At 48.5% G+C, this 18,097-nt stretch overlaps 1 protein-coding gene across 2 annotated transcripts in view; it reads right to left on the bottom strand.

The window, feature by feature from the left end:
- Nucleotides 1–18,097, bottom strand: part of Pb (homeobox proposcipedia) — a 104,301-nt gene that overhangs the window by 46,455 nt on the left and 39,749 nt on the right. Inside the window, exon 2 of one of the 2 annotated variants that reach the window (XM_077707023.1) lies at nt 3,446–3,508. The exons of the other annotated variant lie outside the window; for it this stretch is intronic. Within the exon in view, the coding sequence (XP_077563149.1) occupies nt 3,446–3,508 (63 nt within the window). The remainder of the gene's footprint in view (nt 1–3,445; nt 3,509–18,097) is intronic. 2 annotated transcript variants of the gene reach the window in all.

Raw genomic sequence — 18,097 nt, forward strand, 5'->3', positions numbered from 1 at the left:
CTTCTTCCGAGTAGGACGGAGTGCTCGCTCTCGGCGTCACCCTCTGTGAGTACGAGCAAAGTGAACGCGGGGTTGTCGGCGGGGCTGACGTCGGCGCTCGCATCGGGGGTATTTTCGGCTGAGGAGAGGGGATCCGTAGGCTGCAGCCGGGGTTTCCGGCGCGTAGCCGGTTTTTTCCCCGCGAACGGTGCTCCTGGCGGCCTACTACAGTGCGACGCCGCCGTTCGAAGCATACCCGCACGCGCCGTGAACTCCAGTACTACTATACACAGCCTGCGACGGGGCAGTAATCAACTCCGTACTTTCGCGCACATGGTTTCCGCTATACTGGCCTCTCTCTCGGGGAGGCGTGCTCAAAGGGGAAAATGGCCCTCGGCGGCTCGGGCCCGCCGCGGTCTTCGCTTGAGTCGTCTTAATTTGGGAAGCGAGCGTGCTAAATGAATTCCCCAACGGTCGTCGCTGACAGTCCTGGGCTCCCTCGCTGTGGGCCTTAATTATTGCGTGCGACGGGATCGCTGAAAGGTGTGTGGTACGCCGGCTTCCAAAGAAAACGTTTGGGAGCGAATGTGTTAAGCACAGAAGAGAAAAAAGCGCTACGAACTTTCTAAACCAAAGCGCGGTACCCTTTCAAGCTGAGTTCACGTAAGCCAATGATGGAAGAAGGCAACGAGCTTCATCGCGTGGATTTGCGTTCAAGCGTGTGGCATCAAGCAAAGTGACCGGGACTGAAATCAGTAATATAACAAATAAGACTCATATTTATAACTATAACTGGCGCTTCCTTCTGCCGGTTTAGCGTGTCGAGCGTGTATAGTGAATCTCTTGAGACCTTAGATGCGTAACGAAATGTATTATTATGTCTCATGTAAACGCACATGCCGCAATACCTTCAAGAGACGCTGAACACTTCCTTCAACTTTTTTCTTCATCTTAAATTATTTCAGAGCGTAGTCAATAAGCACATTCAGAACTTACAATAGCGGGTCAAAAACTACCTCAGCCAGAAACTGCTGCTCCATGCCCATTAGATAACTTTGAAACTTGCTCCAAAGGTTTTTCTCTCTTTACCGGTTTCAATGTTCTTCGAGCGCACGAATGACCTCATTAGAGTGGCGTAGCGGGTATTGGACGGCTTCCTTTGGGTTGAAGCAATGAACGCATTCGGCAGCCACTTAAAAAAAAAACGCCGCAAAAGCAAAGCTGAAACGGAAGGCGGATCTGCTGCGACGAACAAATCACGCAGAGCCGCTCCGTGCTAGCGATAATTATAGCTTTCACAATGCTTCCAGGCGCGAAGGAAAGAGTGAGAGCCTTTATCGGAAGTGTTGCAGAGTCCCTTTCACTATAAACCTATGCAGGCGAATACGCACGGAAAGCATAACCATCGAACATTGATAGAGAAAAGCAGGGGCGCAGGTCGCACGCGTAGACGGGAACCATGCTCTTTACCAAGACTTTAAACGCGTTCCTGACATCATCATCAATTCTCACGTTTTTTTTTTCGTTTCAAATCAAATAATATTTGAGCCTATAGTAGTTCCAGGCAAACAAAAGCTCTGTTCTTTCTTTTTTTTTTTTTTTCGGGATCGCGCAAACGTTGCTTAGAACCCAGGAAGTAATACACGCCAGACCGAAACTGGCGCAAGAGAAATAATAAAGGAGTCTTTCGTTCCGAACATCCCGGATGCCTCACGTGAACTCTCCCTTTCACAAGCGGAACGTTTTCCAACCCTTGCTTGACAATTGTTTGACACGCCTTTTCGACTGACACCGGTCCTGTTTTCCAGCGTTCACGGCGGGTTCAAAAGAAGTCCTGTTTCCGTAAGCTGGGTGTTAGGCGAAGGCTTCCGAGGCGCACAGGCGCGCTCTGGCGTACTCAGGCACGCAGCACTTGAACGCAGACGTTGCGAGGCTCAGCTATAGCGGCGTGCTTAGTAGCGGCGACGGGGAGGGGGGAGGCGATGTTTCGGCGCGTGCACGTTGCGCTCAGGTGTCGGCGCGTCTGTCTCGCTCGTCCACAGGCGCGCCCGGCGGCTCCGCGCTCATCGCCTATTACGCGCCGAGCGGAGCGGAATGGGTCGGCCGTAAACACAACGTCGTCCCGTCGCCAATTGATGAGGGCCCCGCGCCGCCGCCGGCAGGGGAAGAAGTCGCGGCTTGCGGTTGACACCTTGAATAACGCGCGCGCGCTCTGCGGGAAAGCGCAACCCACGGCGCGCTTGCGTGTTGCGCTTGCTCGCGCTTGACGCCTATCGTTCTTGCCAGCACTTGCGGTCGCCTGACGTGCTGCGACCGGGACGATCGTGTCTGTCCCGACACAGACACACACGGGGCCAGGACAGCCCCGCGCACGGACCCTCCCCTCCCTCGGAAGATCCGGGGTTCTCTGAGGTGGTGCCCGGGTGGGAGAGCTGCACCTGGGAGAGGGCGACTGCGCCGGGCGCGTTCTAAAATTAGGAGAAGGGGCTCTGCTGCGGTTCGCGTCACAGCGCGCAGTCCTGTTCCATCGGCTCTTGTCGCATATTTCGAGGCACGGGGAAGAAGAACTGGCCGGCATAAGCACGCCGCGGCGACGAAGAGCGGCCGACTTTGAAGCGGGGAAGAAGGCTGCCAGTGACGTGCGCATGCGTACACGCCTGGTCGCGGCATCCTTCACCGGCGCTCTCTTTCGACATGTGTTTGTTACTGCCGTCGAGCCGTTCCTGTGAGCGTCGCCCTTCTATGCAGCGGCGCGGCGTTCCTCTCTCTGGCACTGCTCGGCGCGTCGACGCTCTTGTTCTTTGTTCGGGCGCGTGCCTGTCGAGGGACAAGTCCGATTTGTTCCTGGCAGCTGCCTCCGTTGGCACGCTGGGCTCCCTAAAGGAACCATTTGTTGCCGCCCGTGTTAAGCCTAATCATGTCGTGCCGGTGGCAGACAGGACGGCGAGCGTGCGACGACGCGCTTCACCAGCGGCGGCTTGCGCCCGCTATCAGCCTGCTTGCTTAGCCATGTCTCCCAAACAAATCACGGAGAAACGACTTCGCCGCGCGGCCGTTATTTATAATGGACGCTTTTCCTCCTCGAGAAAAGCGCCTTCCCGGGACGGCGAGGGCTGTTTTTAGTAAAAGAGCTAAGTGCCAGCCGCTACGCGGGGTCAGAATTCGAGCTCCCTGGTTTGGAGCGCTCTCGCATAAATGTGAGACTGGCTGCATCTAATCGGGTCATCTCGGTGTTGAGCTGCCTCTGACGGCGGACGGTAGCGCCTTCTGCTTCTTGCCAGGCCGCGACTTCGGCCCCCCGCGCCGCCGCGTTAAACTGATGAATGGCACCGAGGCGGCCGTTAGAAACATGACGTGCGAATGTTTCTGTCAGGCCGCCGTGCAGGTTGGATGCGGGGCGGTGTGTGCGTATGACGGGGTGCAGAGAGAGGTGGAGTGACGCGTATTTAGTAAAGAGCGTACTGACCATTTCTAGGAACGCCTGTCTTCTGCATGAGTTCGTTATTCCTCGACTTCGCGGAGGCAAACCCTGCAAAGAGGAGCGGCGGGTTTTTGCTCAGGGCCCGATCACCAGCTGGGCGCGACAAAAGCACACTGCGCATGCTCAGTACCCTTCAAAACAGACTCGAAGAGGATCAAACTCTCCCACCACGCCCTTCATACTTCCTTCGCAATAATTAAGACACCGTAATTCCGGCCACAAAGCAAGTGTGCATAACCAGTGTGTATGTATAATCAGTGCCCACAACTTCAGAGGTTGTTTCCTGCGGCTACATCTGTACAGCATACTGTCTCAAAATGACATAAACCAAACAATCCAATAGCAGCCCCATTTTGTCTCAGAACACGAAGTTAGCAATTAGCCAGCACTGAAAAAGTCCAAGGTAGAATGTCGCAATTTCCTCTTTCTGGATCCCCCTGACAGATTGAAAGGCACTTACGGGCGTTATTTAACTCATCGAACTTGCCCGGAGAGGGCTACTGATAATAGCATCAATTTGTTTGGGCATCGTACATCTGCTCGTGTGTGAAAGCTAGCTTTTTTGTTGCTACTGCTGTTATAGCAGGCTATCACGATCCGCTTTCCTTTTTAGGAAAAATGTTATTCTTGGCAAGAGGCGTTTGACGCACACGTCACTGAATGAAAGCTTAACCCGTAGCACTCTGACAAAAAAGTGGTATCTACTTTAACGTTCTTGAGGCACAACTACTTTAACGTTCTTGAGGCGCACCGCACTGGAACAGTGCACAAAGGGACGTGCGCACTGCTGAATAAACTTTGTCGGCGCTGTGTCCGCTTCCCTCCACTGTGTCTAGTTCCAGTGCGTTGTGTCTGCAGAATGTCAAAATACAAACTACCCATCGGTCCATACTCACGCAACTACTTTAACGTATTTTAATTTTAGGGGCGACGCCCCTTAGGGGCTGGGGCTGTTGGCGTTTCCTGTCGTCGTCGTCGTAATCGTTGTCGCATGTAGTCACGGTACTAAAACACCACGAAACTCCATCAGGCCTCCCGCTAGAACGTAACGCCTGCTAAATGAAAACTGGGACGCTCGTTTACGCCTCGCACTAGAGAGCTTGGTGCTTCAAAGAGAAGAGACCTTTACAGCAAAGCTGCATACGTCTACCCCAAACTGTTTTATCTCAGTTGGCGAAAACGCCAAGGCGCAAGAATACACTTATACACTACATGCTCCGCCCCTCCCCAGGTTTCACGTTAGTGGAGATGGCCCGGAAATTTTTTTTTTACTGCGTTAATTTTCACAGGGGAATCCGCTTCTCCCACAAAATTTAGGTAAGAGCCTTATAAATACGAACGAATTTGAGAACGCCTCAGACAAGCCGGACAGGGGCCTTTATATATGAATGAAAGAGGCTGTAGAGAAGTGCTTTCAAGCACTTAACTGCACACTTAGTGTTTTAACTGCATGACAGCATTCGCACTTTGGTAAACAAGAAGGACTGCATTTTTCTATAAAATAACTTTCATTGCTTCATTATTTCTTGCTACCTTACCAGTTGACATGATCTTCGGCAGAACACGTGCAGTTGTAGCTTTTGCAGCAACGCATCGTTAAGATTCCTTGAGATCAGTTTGTAGAGAGCTCCCACCATGCTTAATTTATTCCGTTGTTCAATGATTCTGTTTGCGCTAAACGTGTTGTGGAGCCTAACATTAGTACAATTTATCATTGTGTGTCCGTTATAAACTTAGCACCGCCGCAATATTTAACGGACCCTTTAAGAGTTTGCAGAATTACCGGCTGATTGTGTTCTTTTTCCATCCAGAGGGATGCGTTTTCCATCACACGCATTCAAACCTCTCCTGGCTTTACACAGCACAGGTCTGTGTTCCCAATTTCAGCGATTCCATGCTACTTCTATTTCAGTTTTTTTTTCTCTTCCTGCCTTTGTCTCCACGCATCTATAGGATCACCCTCAACGGAAGCGAACGCTAAAGCCCCAAGTACCTCGCGCCCAAAGCCGTACTGCAACAAAGTTGTTGGTGTCGCTTTCACCACGATCTTTCGTAACCACGGTGTTCTGCTCCCGTCTTCAAGGAAGCCCTCCGCAATCCACAAGTGCCCACTTAGAGAGATTGACCAAACGGCGGTGACAGTCATTGGGTCCTGCTTTGACGACGGTCACCAAAGGTTCTCGGCTTAAGAGGGCCGCGCATAACAGCCAGTTACTCGCCGATAAATCCGCAAACACGTTTTCACGGGTATTGGCTAATGGAGCTCCGCTTCACTTGACCATACACCTATTGATTAGTGATGAGTGTACAGCACACAATTTCTATTGCTTTTTACGGCGAGCTGGTTTTGACTGACAAATGTTGAGGGATAAATTATCTCCGTATGAGAAATCTGCAAGGACACAAAGATGCAAAGCCATGGAGGCGATGCGAGCTATACGCAGCGGTGTTTCAGTTTCGGTGCTTTAATAACTCCAGAATCACGCCGCATTTTAGGGGATCCGTAGTGTAAGTATAAGTAAAATGACACGCAGCCGGTGATGGGCGGAAAAGTGTACGACATTGGGATTTTGCAGGGTAACTGGAAAGTGATCGCTTCCGATTTTGCCCGCGCCCCTCATCTGATTCCTACGCAGCAACGCCAGCCTTACGTAGAAAACTTCGAAGCTTGCGTTCTAATCCCCAGATCTCGTAAAAAAATTGGGAATTTTCAAGGTGACCATGACTACATAACTGTGATGAGTTTCGCCAACTCCCTGCCATCAGTTACTTCACAGCAGAGTAGTAAAATTTTGATTTCCCGTTCGTCGTCAATACATGAGCTATATATATATATATATATATATATATATATATATATATATATATATATATATATATATATATATATATATATATATATATATATATATATATATGGTTCTAAAAACGGCTGCGACTCGTATTTTACAACAGTATTCTGAAGCAAGTCATACGAAGTTTTAATGCTCAAATGGCCTAACAGCTGTGAGGGGGGGGGGGGTGTCTCAGCCGGTACCAGAGATAATCACCAGGTGAAGGTAGTCAACGCCGCTTGCTCTTAACGTCCCCACTTCTCCCTCCGCACGCACACACACACCAGAACCTCGTTACAACATTTGTTTTGTTTTTTGTTCTATTTAAATATTTTTGCAGCATTGACGTGAACTTTGTCGGCCTCGTAGGACAGGTGACCACATGGATATTAAGTTCTAAGTACGCATAACTTTACTTCAACCATAACGCCTACACTCCGTCAATCCCAAATTGTTAATTACTCTCACTAATTAAATGGGAAACACACAGAGAATGTTCCATTTTCCGCGAGCAACGGTTCTCACTGAAGTGCAAACACAACGGGGGAAAATTACGACGACGCATGATGTTTCACTAAGTGGCAAACGAGCTGCATATACCTAGGGCACGAAGACGCGCCAACACCACATTTTTCATCACAGAGAGCGGGGCGCAAATTTTTCGCAGTCACCCGTCTTTCACCTCAGAGTCATTCCTTTAGAAATTATTAATGGCAGAGATCGCACTAAAAGGACTCTTTCCGGAGGCGCGCGTCATCACACGTTCCCGAAATAAACGCGCGGCCCGCCTGCCAAGTTTTGTTTCGAGAACAGCCGCACCGGTCTCCTTTATTTTGTGTGTGTATACCTCCGATTGTCTTTTCGCACTCGTGTTTTTCCTTCCCTTCCATCCGTCCCGCGGCCTGTCAACCGCGAGAAAGGGCGCAGTCTCAGGTACAGCGGAACACCCCACAATGTGCAGCCTTCAGCGTTCGCTCGACGCTATCCTCAACGCGCAGGTCGACGCAGAGCCGGGCCCAATGAGGGCCGCCGCACCTTGTGTGCTCGTCTCAGACGTTTCTCACATGTAAAACCGCGGTGGCAGGGGGCAGTTTTAGAAGATGCAGTTCCCAGAGTCTGTCCTCTATGGGTTGTTTGTTGTTAGCTAGGCACGAGACAACTTTATACTGCGTCGCAGACGCTCAACCTCGGCGTGCCCCTCCCTCCCGATACGCGCTGTTGGCGTAAAACAGTGCGCCTGGCTTCGCTTTAGTTCTCACCGCTGCGTGTGAAGGCCTCGCATTGTTCCCCTGTTTAAAGCAGAGCATCAGTCTTACTTCTCCTTCATATTCCTTTCTCTTATCATTCACAAGGATTTTACGTCTCTTTGTCTTGGTATATATATCAGACTGAAATGAATGCATGTAAGCATCGTTGTACAATAGGACACCGGAAAGAAACGTTAGTGGCGAACTGTCCCGCATATGGTTGTCACCGCTCTACGTCGAACCAAGGGTGTTTTTAATTGATTTGGGATTGTTCATCCTCGCTGCGCAAGTCACAGACGACAGCAAGCTTACATCGCTCCGTGTTTACTTTCTGGTGGGAAACATCATAATAATACGGGAACCCTGAGCGTGACCTCCTTTTTTTTCCTTATCTCAGCCCAAAACATTATTCACGTGAACGACATAAGCAGGCAAAGGGCGGAAAAACCGTTAATTATTTCTTAGGTTAACGGCGCTGCTAATGAATGCTCCACGATGATCGACGTTCGGTAAAAATAGAATTTGTTTACCTGCTTATTCCACACGCTCTCATGGCCTGCCCTCAATTAGCGAGGTGGTTGGTACATTTGAAAAAAAAAGAAAGAAAAAAAACAGCACTGCCCACAACTTCAGTTAGTTTACATGTAATGCGCATGCGTGAAATCGCACGCGCACGTGCGCGGGCACATTAAGTATGAAGGAAAGAAAAATAGTGCGAAAACGGAAACAATGCGGTGAATTGATAAAAATTGTCTGTTTAAAAGAACATAAGATGAACTAAATAACAAATTCCAAGTGCACTTCGGAATTTGAGATTATTACAATCATCATCATCATCATCATCACCAGCCTATCTACGCCCACTGCAGGGCAAAGGCCTCTCCCATTATTCTCCAATTACCTCGGTCCTGTGCCAACTGTGACCAATTTATCCCCGCAAACTTCTTGATCTCATCTGCCCATCTAACTTTCAATACAAGATATTACAATACAAGATAACGAATGCCAAACTCTATCATTGAAAAGCTTAGCTGTCAATTTCTTCGCTTGGCAACACTGGAAACGGCCACGGATATGGCCGATGTGCCACTGACATGGCGCGGCTTGTGAGTTTCAACCCGATTCTCAACGGTAGTGTCAACAGAGATATGTTATTAATCGTATTCACATTGGACCCGAGGCATTACTTTGCGTTCGGTGAGGTAGAGTTTCGAACGTCCAACACAAATCACGTGCTTAGCACGGACAAGTACCGCCATCCCGTGGAGCCCGACGTAACCGGTAACGCCGCACTCGCATGGTTGCCTGCAGGCGTGCCTCGCCAGTGAATACAAGCTATACATTAAGTGCGCATTTTTATCCATGTGGCCAGTCGCAGAACAAAGGAAGCGGAAGCTGTGTACACGATACGCAGGCCGGGTTGTCGCAACGCATTAAAATGATATTTGGGCATTATAACGCCTCATCTTGCAGCTCAAGGCGTAGCTAGGCAGGCTGCCCCTAAAGTATAACAGACTTTGGACGCTCAAGCTCTAGCTGCCTGGCAAACGACTGCAGCAAGAACTATTGTTATAAAAATGCCTACAAGAGTGCACCAAAGGGCAATGCGCGCAAGTCTCACGTCTCCTGCGTGCATACGAAAACAAATGACTATGTGGCACTAAAACTGACTACATTAAAATCGCGGTGCTTCATGAAGGCTCGATGCTTGAAGGCCGAAATTAGAAAAAAAGAAAGTAGCTCCGAAAAAATTAGTTGCCTTGTGTGACAGGCGCAGCCCACGAGAAACAAGTACTGACACACAAGTGGACCAATTGAGCCACCATTAGATAAAACCAGTTTTATCGCAAGCTTCTAACAATTAATGAAAAATACGGAAGAATATTGCGTGAATCATACCCAGCTTTCTCGCTCAAAATTACAACCTCTCGGGAACCTGGAAAAATCACTTTAGGAAAATGATATTTGGCATAAAGCTAGAGGTCAAGGTGAAGATTAAAACGCTCAAAAAACATTTCAGGTTTCTGAATATTTTTTTGTGTAATTCGCTGTCAAATCTAACTCCCCATGCATTTCTATGGGATAGTTCGGCTCAGGAACCCAGTCCCGCAACGTGCGCGACTTGAAACTATGCACAAAGCAAGTATTCACCCCAAATATTAGCTGTGCAAAAGGACTTTTCATTTCGCTAAACACTTGCAGAGTAATCACTGTTGAAAGGACTGCCATGAGCGGAAAAGCTGCACATGTTTTAGGAAAGACCATTTCCGCCCAAATAAACGTTTTACAGTAAAAGCTCAATAATTCCAACTCGAAGAAGACCATAAAATAGTTGAAATTAAGAGGAGTTCGAATTAGCGGGCAGGCGCTAGAACGAATAGACATTGCGACACACTGCGCAGGCGCAACACAAGAAAAGCCACCTCTGGACTCGTTATCGCGAATTAGGCGCTACTACACGTTTGTGGCGCACGCCACGTGATCGCAGGCTCAGGCCAGTGACCGCGGCACAAATAAAACCTGGAACGGCGCCCTCTGGGGCTGTACGAGCCATATAGTTTCATACTAATATGCACTAGAGGGAAATCGGGCGCCACTGTCTAGGGGAGCCGCGCTTCAGCGAGCGTTCCGTCATGTACCCGGCAGGCTATGCCGGCAGGCACATTCTACTTGTCCTTGGCATGGCTCAGGAACAGGCTGAAAAGTTGGCTCTGGCTGCAAAAGAGCAACAATTTTACCGTAGATGGTTCATGTAATTTGTTTTGTTACTATAAAACTGAACCTCCAAAAAGATTAATTTGTCAGTAGTTGTTTAGAAGCTTCACGTACGATGAACAAGAAAAAAAATTTCACCCTTTTTCGTTGATTTTGGCTTTGAGACAAAAAAGAAGCCGTATGGCTAGCGAAGCCAAGTAGGCGAGGAACGTCGCTAGAGGCAATGACGCCGCCCATGGCGGCCCGCCACTGCAGCGACAGATTTCCCTCTAGTATATATATTAGTATGAAACTCTATAGGCGCAGCAGCGTAGCGCGCGCGCTACGCTGTTGTTTTTATGTTTCGTTGTTTTTCATCCCTAGTTAATTTGGTTTGGTTTGGACTTGCAACACATTGTAATCAATCTGGACCGACTTCTGCGAGGAGCGACAGAAGCCAGGGGATCCCAGTTCGAATTAACCGTTCTCGACACCGACGCGTTCGAATTATCGGGAGTTTTCCCCCATTGAAATATACAGGGCTGTGCCGTGAGTTCGAATTAACCGGAAGTTCGAATTAACCGAGTTCGAATTAACGGTCGTTTACTGTACTGCTTCTATTTCTATCAAGGAAAACAGATGAAGCACTTGTTCGTATACGGAGCATAGCCCGAATGCAAGAAGACGTGGATTGCATCTGCGTTTCCGCGTTGAAACGCGCAGATAACATTCCCGCACCGCGCCATCTCTGGCCTCTCACGTATAAATAACCGCGCACATCATTCTTTCTGGCCCGGTTGGGTAGCGGGCTCCGAGGACGCCCCGCGAGGTGCCCTGAAGGAAAGCGGGCCCCTCTCTGTCAGCGCCGGGAGATTTACAGTGATTTGGCTGCGTGCATGCGCCCAAGTCATGCGTGACGCCTCTCGTCACCAGCTCCGTGCGGTGCGGGGTAGACCTCCGTGTGACGCCTTAACGTCATGTTTACGTTCTTAAGAACTGCGCTACGGAGAAATGCATGCAGGGCTTGAAGAGGGCATAAAAAATAAACAGTTTGAGGTGCTTGCACCAGCTATTAGATGCGACTGCATCTCATTCACTCGCCTTGTCCCTCCATACGGCGTTGTTGTCCGTCTACACCCCTCCCCTACACTATAAAAAAAATAATAGTTTGCGGCGCCCGGTTTCGATCCCACGACCCTGTGGGCGGAACGCGAGGTACATGGTGCTCTTCCCAATGCGTCACAAAACCGAGACAGAATCAAATGCTACGAACGCGCCTTATATCCTTGACTCATTCAAACTACGTCAAGATGCTACCGATACAACGCATGATGGGGCAATGATTAACACTTGCAATAAAAGAAAAGAAGCTCCCACTTACAGCAACAATGATGGAGTAAAGGTCGTTGCGACAGCGAAGCCCCAAGCATACCACTTAGAGAGATTGACCAAGAATGGCCAATAAAACATAATAATAATCATAAAACATAATAATTATACGCGTTCCCGACACGTTTCACGCGATTTCAGAATCAATCCAACGGAAACACCAAGTGAACCCCACGATGCGTCGCATCTACACAGGGTTCCCCTCGCGGGGAGGTGGGCGCAATTTTTTTCCGCAGGAGTTCATTGTTACGGCATCGTTTATCGTAATACCTGTCCCTATTCTTTTTTGCGCGAGGATGCCTATTTGCATATTCCTGTTGTAGAAGTGATGAGACTATTCAGACAATTAAATAGGTAAGTGCTTGTTGATGATTTTTATAATATTCAGGCTACCATCAACAAAAAAAAGCGTGCTGCACGCCATGCCACAAACGTTTACCGTTCTGCTGATAAAAATTCTGATAAGAAACAGGAAAATATTACTCGGACACCGGCAATTGGTATGAGTAAAAAAGAAAAACCCACGTCGAAATAAGAAAACGTTTAACGTTTCGACCGAGGGACCGGCCATCGTCAGGATCTGACGAAGGCCAGTCCCTCAGCGAAACGTTAAACTTTTTTCTGCAAAGACGATGCGGCACCTTGGAAGTTGAGAAGAAATGTTCAATTGTTTGCAGCACCATCCGGCAATAACAGTTGTATGAAAGCACAAATAGCGTGAAGAGCCCCATTCTAAGCCACTTTTGTGCGTCTGATTTGACACAGGAAATCAGAAATTAATACTTACTTCGACTTACATGACCGCAAAGCGTTACCGATACACGCTCGGACACACTAACCCGATCACGGGTTACTCGTAATTCGCCCCATCAGTTTCGGCGATCGGCGGTTCGCGTGCGTTGTGGTGAAGCAGACCGAGCGGGACTGTCTTCCAGTGGAGGTTTCGATCGGCAACATGCCCGTATGTAGCCTTCAAAAAAGTAAACGTTGGGCATTCACCGAGCTGTGGGTTAGAAGATATACTTGACGATCTCGCGTATAGTATACGCGCTAACAATAATGAAATTGTGCTCCTTGAATACAAACAACAAACAGGTACTGCATAGTGTCATCTCACAATCCGCGTGCCGTACGGTAACACGCAAATTGAACAGACACGATTCCAGCTGCACCGGTTCAAATTTCTTTCCAGGACCTCAAGGCCAACTGTCGCTTCTGAGTTAACCTCCGTGCAATACCAGAGTGGATTGGAGCTCATTTCACGTGGGATAATTTTATCTCGAAAGTGCAAAAAAGAAATCCAAAGCAAAATACACCTGAAGGTGAACATGTCAGACACGACTTGGTTATATGAACGGGTGAGAACTCCCAAGCAAACAAAAACAAATTCTGTGTTCGTATGTATGTATGTATGTATGTATGTATGTATGTATGTATGTATGTATGTATGTATGTATGTATGTATGTACGTGTGTGTGTATGTATGTATGTATGCATACATACCGTCAAACCTCGTTATATCGAAGTAGTATCGGGGAAGCAAATTAGTTCGTTATATCCGATATTCGTTATAACCGAAGAGGTAAAACTCGGCTCTAATCGTCAATCTATCTCGCGCAATCCTAGATAAAAGACGCATTGTTCTAGGCTTCGAACCCACTATAAAGAAAGTAATCCTTATGTGTCTCCTTGTGGCATTTCAAACTAAACAGACCGGAACGTGAGATCGTAAAATTACAACAGAACAAAGTTCGTTCGGCAAAACGGGCCAGCGTTGTTATTTACTCGAAGGTGAATGTGGCCTTCGCCTGGCGGGTTTTCGCAACCTGAAACGAATGAAGTATTTCACAGTGTCCACGCAATAAAGGGCCTTTTTTACTTCAGCAGTTTTTCAAGCTACTAAAAAAATGGTGGTTTTGTCACACTTTTTTTTGTAGTTTTGCTTTTAATACGCTAGCTGTCCAGTCTTGGGCCTCGCGGAAACCAATTATTTCTTTGTTATAGCCAATATCGCGCGGCTTTCGAGGTTTCGGTTTTGTTACGAAAAGAATAATAAGTCTCATTAATATGAAGCGTGGCCAAACAAACTTCGTATTTAGCTCGCTATATCCGGTAATGCTCAATATCAATTTTCGCTATAACGAGATTAGACTATATATATATATATATATATATATATATATATATATATATATATATATATATATATATATATATATATATATATATATATATATATATATATATATATGTATATATATATATATATATATATATAACACAGAAAAACGGGTTGGCAGTCCAGAAAACCTCGGAAAGCAAAAAAGCAAAGGGGAGGATGTGGTCGGTCATTGAAACAGATAAAGAATTTGGAAAGAAAGAAAGAAAGTGGAGAAAAAGTCCCACCCGGCGGGCATTTTTTTTCCCCACCCGGCGGGAATTTTTTCAACACTTTATTTCTTCCTTCCAAATTCTTTATCTGTTTCAATGACCTACCACATCCTCCCCTTTGCTTTCCGAGGTTTTCTTGACTGCCAACTCTTATTTCTGTCTTATTTCAACGAGCCCCTCATTTCCTATTCTGATTCGCTACATGCTTAGCGAGGGCCTCTGTTCTGGCAGTCTTGGTGCCAAAGGTAGCTTAAGAGGGTTCAACGCTGGTCGACCACTCTCGACATGTCGTAGACACCCGAATCACGGCCCGAGGGTTAAAAAGAAGGTCCCCTTCACCCCGAGTAGTCCGAGTGGCGCTGGCTACCACCCCCAAGCACAGGAAACAAAAATACCTCAACATAAATACCCCAGAAAGTGGAGGGGAAAATATCCCCGCTGGTAGCGTAGTGGTCATCGCACCAGAGCGGTATTCTGGAGGTCGGGGGTTCGTATCCCACCCGACGGGCATTTTTTCTCCAGTTTCTTTCTTTCCAAATTCGTTACCTTTTTCAATTACCTACCACATCCTCCCCTTTGCTTTCCGGGGTTTTCTTGACTGCCAACCCTTATTTCTGTCTCATTTCGACGAGCCCCTCATTTCCCATTCTGATTCGCTACATACAGTAATCCCTTGTTATAACGAAATCGCTTTATTCGAAATGTCACTTTATTCGAAATTTTTTCTGGTCCCAACCCAAACGCATGCACTTTAGGCCGCATTACTCGAAGCGCACGAAGAGCTGGACCCGCTTAGAGCGAAGTGGTGAGCGGAGGCGTTGCCGAGCGGCGGCGACCCAGCGGCGAGTCAGGCGGTCAATGTGGCGAGTTGACAAGCTGGTGTTTCTCCAGCGATTTTCTCGAGCCGGTAACGCGGTTTGCGCCATCTCATTTAAGACTAACGGTCGAAATGCGTGTTAGGGTGATTGAATTTTGTTCCTGGACCTTGGTCAATGATGTGGACGCGACGGTGCGCGAACGCTGACACTCTAAGCGTAGAATTAGAAGTGTCGTCGAGAGCCGGGCGCCCGAAAACTCGTTTTGCAAACTTCACGACTGCACACCTCGGGAAAAAAAAAATTGCCCAGTAATCATGTAAAGTCTCTAGTGCAAATCCGGTCAGTTTCAATGATTGTGCTGTGTACCCACAATAGGCGGGTGATCGTTTTTTGTGCTCAACAAACACAACCTCTGATTCCAGCTGTGGAATTTGCGGCGCTTTCCAGCGCGAAACTCTCGTAGCGTTCCGTGACGCCTCCACCCCCCCTATGAAAGTGGCCACTGCCTTCTCCTCACTCGCTCAGCAGTCTGCGAGGCGTTCGGACGCCAGTCACTGCTTGGTCAAATTGGAGCGGGGTTGCTCGCGCCCGGCAAGAACATGAAACAGCCAAAGCCCACTGTGTTTTTTGCACCTGAATAATGTTCTGCTTCACTAAATACATCGTGCTTTGATTCCTCGCAGTTGTAGCGCAAATAAAGCTTAACTACGCCAGTTTTCTCGAGTAGTAGCTTATATCAAAATACCGCTTATAACAAAATTTTTCGCCGTCCCGCAGACTTCGTTATGGATTACTATATATATGTATATATACATATTAATATTTTAATTTTATTCAAACTTAAGGCAAGCACAGACATGAAAACAAACAGAACAAGCTTGACGTATTTCAAACCATTCGAAGATATGAGCGTTATAAGAATGACGCCAGCAGCCTCGCGATCTGAGCCCGAGCTGCCACGACACCTACGAGGACGCGGGAACCCTCCCACGTCGCTGCGCATCAGAATATGTTAAACAACGAGCGAGGAGAGGCCGAGAATGCGCCTCGTCCAGTGGAGGTCATGGTATATATGCGGCCCGACTTTGGTGCGAACCGGGGCTAAGGGTTCTGGGAACCGAGGGAGCACCCCGGACGACTTGATACGCGCAGAGAGGCTAGGCGCAACCGAATCCGACCTCCGCGAGGTCCCAAAGACTTGTCTACAGAGAGTCGGCTTGCTCGAGCGCTATCGGGTGTCGGGGGCTTCGTGGAAAAGCGTCTCTTCCCGGCGACGGCTCGCCATCCCGGATCGCCTGTCCCCTCGCCCGCCCGTCCACGCTCCGAGGGCGAGGGGGACGCAGAAGGAAAAAAGAAGATGCCTTCGCGATAGGTCTTCATAACTGGCACGTCCGCGACGCTGCTGCTGCTGCTGCTGCCCCCGCCTCTGTGTGACACAGCGGCTGGCAGCAGATGTTTCCGCGAGAATCTGGAGCGACGAGACGAAACTACCGTGATCCTCGCGGACGTGAACCGCGATAACGAAGACCGCCTCCGTATCTCTCTTGTTTCTGGGGGCCTTCCGTTATCTAAGTAAATGCTACATGTGCGGTTTTCATGTATTTGCGGGAACTCGCCAGCGACGCAATGAAGCCCGAAGTTGTTTCATTCACGTCTATGCTGCGCTGTTCTCTAGCGATTCCTCATCAAATAAGCACCACTCGCTCGTGTGAGTCCTCCAAATGCGGACGTAGGAGAACTGTAAACCAGTTTCATATGGAAGTTTCATACAAACCGTAGCTTTTGAAAGATATAAAGATATAAAGATATAACTTAACAAAGTGTGGGTTCGAGCTAGTTGGTAATCCACAGTACAAATTTCAAGCACGAAAATTCAGACAGCGGACTAATGGGAAGCGTTAAAGAAAGCTTCACAGCGAAAGCTTCGAAAGCCCCACAGCGACAGCTTCAGCGTATACGAGGAGCGAATTTGATCTAAACCCTTTATATCGCGAAGTCTGGTTCCCGTTGCTTGTCGCAAACCGCAATCTTCGCTTCTTTCTGCAGTGCACAAAAATCTTCTCGCTACTTCTTTGTTGCACTTGGGCGCACACTTCTAACTGAAGGAATAACGCGCAATTTTCCCTTTATAAACAGAATGTTACGTGACGTACACAGCTACAGGCTTCACGACTTTCGTTGGGTATCGACGAAGTAATATGTGCGCAGCAAAGCGGACCTTTGCGCCGCAGTGGACGGCAAGACGACAACGCACTAACCGGAAAAGAAGCAGACCCTCACGTCACACACTTCTGCTCACGGCCGTCTGCACTCCCGCTCTCTCGTTCTTCCACGTTCTTCGCTTCGGGAGAAAAAACTTTGCTTTCACGTGCCGCGGTTTGTGCGGAGGTCGTGTACGCGTCGCTTTTGCTTAGCTTTTTTCTCCTCTTCGTCTCTCTTTCGTCCGCTCCTGTCTATACGTTCAACCGGCAGCGATCCTCTTACACGCCGCGGCTCCTTCTCTCAGACGACTCTCCTAGCCTCCTGTTCCGAGACGCGTCTGCTCCAATGAAAGAGGAGCTCAGTCCTCCACCCTGAAAAGCCAGCCGACTCAAGGAAAGCTGGCGCATGATCCGAGGACACGGGACAACGCTGCGAACCACGACGGGAGAAGAAGGGGGCGTCGCGGACTCGACGGAGGAAAGAGCGACGGCGGGGGCGCGCGCGGAATCCGCCGGAGGGTCGAGCGAAGACGCGGTGGAAATGCGCAACACTTTGATGCGAGCTGAAAACAACGTAGAATGGAAAAAAGAAAGCATCTCGGGGGAGAAGGATGGCAGGAGAGAAACTTGATGTACTGGGATACATTTCTCTGCCCCCTTTCGCTCTCTCTCTCCATCTCCCTTCCATTGCGAGCAAAACCTGTTATAGGGCTGAAGGCGTGTCGTAGGCAGGACGGTGAAGCTGTGTCTGCCGTAAGAAGTTGTATGGGGTTTTGAAATATTATTTTTTTTCTTGAAGCAGTAGGCAAAAACGATTGCAGTATGCTATATGGCGGATAGAAGAGCTGTCGGTTTTCTAGACCGGGCTGTGAATTATAGCTCGATACAGGCAGTGAGTGTCTGTTTTTATTTTTTTACAAATCAATGTGTACGACGTAATTAGCAACTAACTAGAGAAAATTTGAAGATCCACTGGACCGGCCACAGTGGCTCAGTGGCTAAGACGTGGTGCTGCTGAGCCCAAGGACGCGGTTTCGATCCCCGCCGTGGTGGCCGCTTTTGA

The sequence above is a fragment of the Haemaphysalis longicornis genome, unplaced genomic scaffold, assembly GCF_048455015.1.
Source record: "Haemaphysalis longicornis isolate Haplotype H1 unplaced genomic scaffold, Haemaphysalis longicornis Haplotype H1 scaffold_4, whole genome shotgun sequence".
NCBI classification, from domain to species: Eukaryota; Metazoa; Arthropoda; class Arachnida; order Ixodida; family Ixodidae; genus Haemaphysalis; species Haemaphysalis longicornis.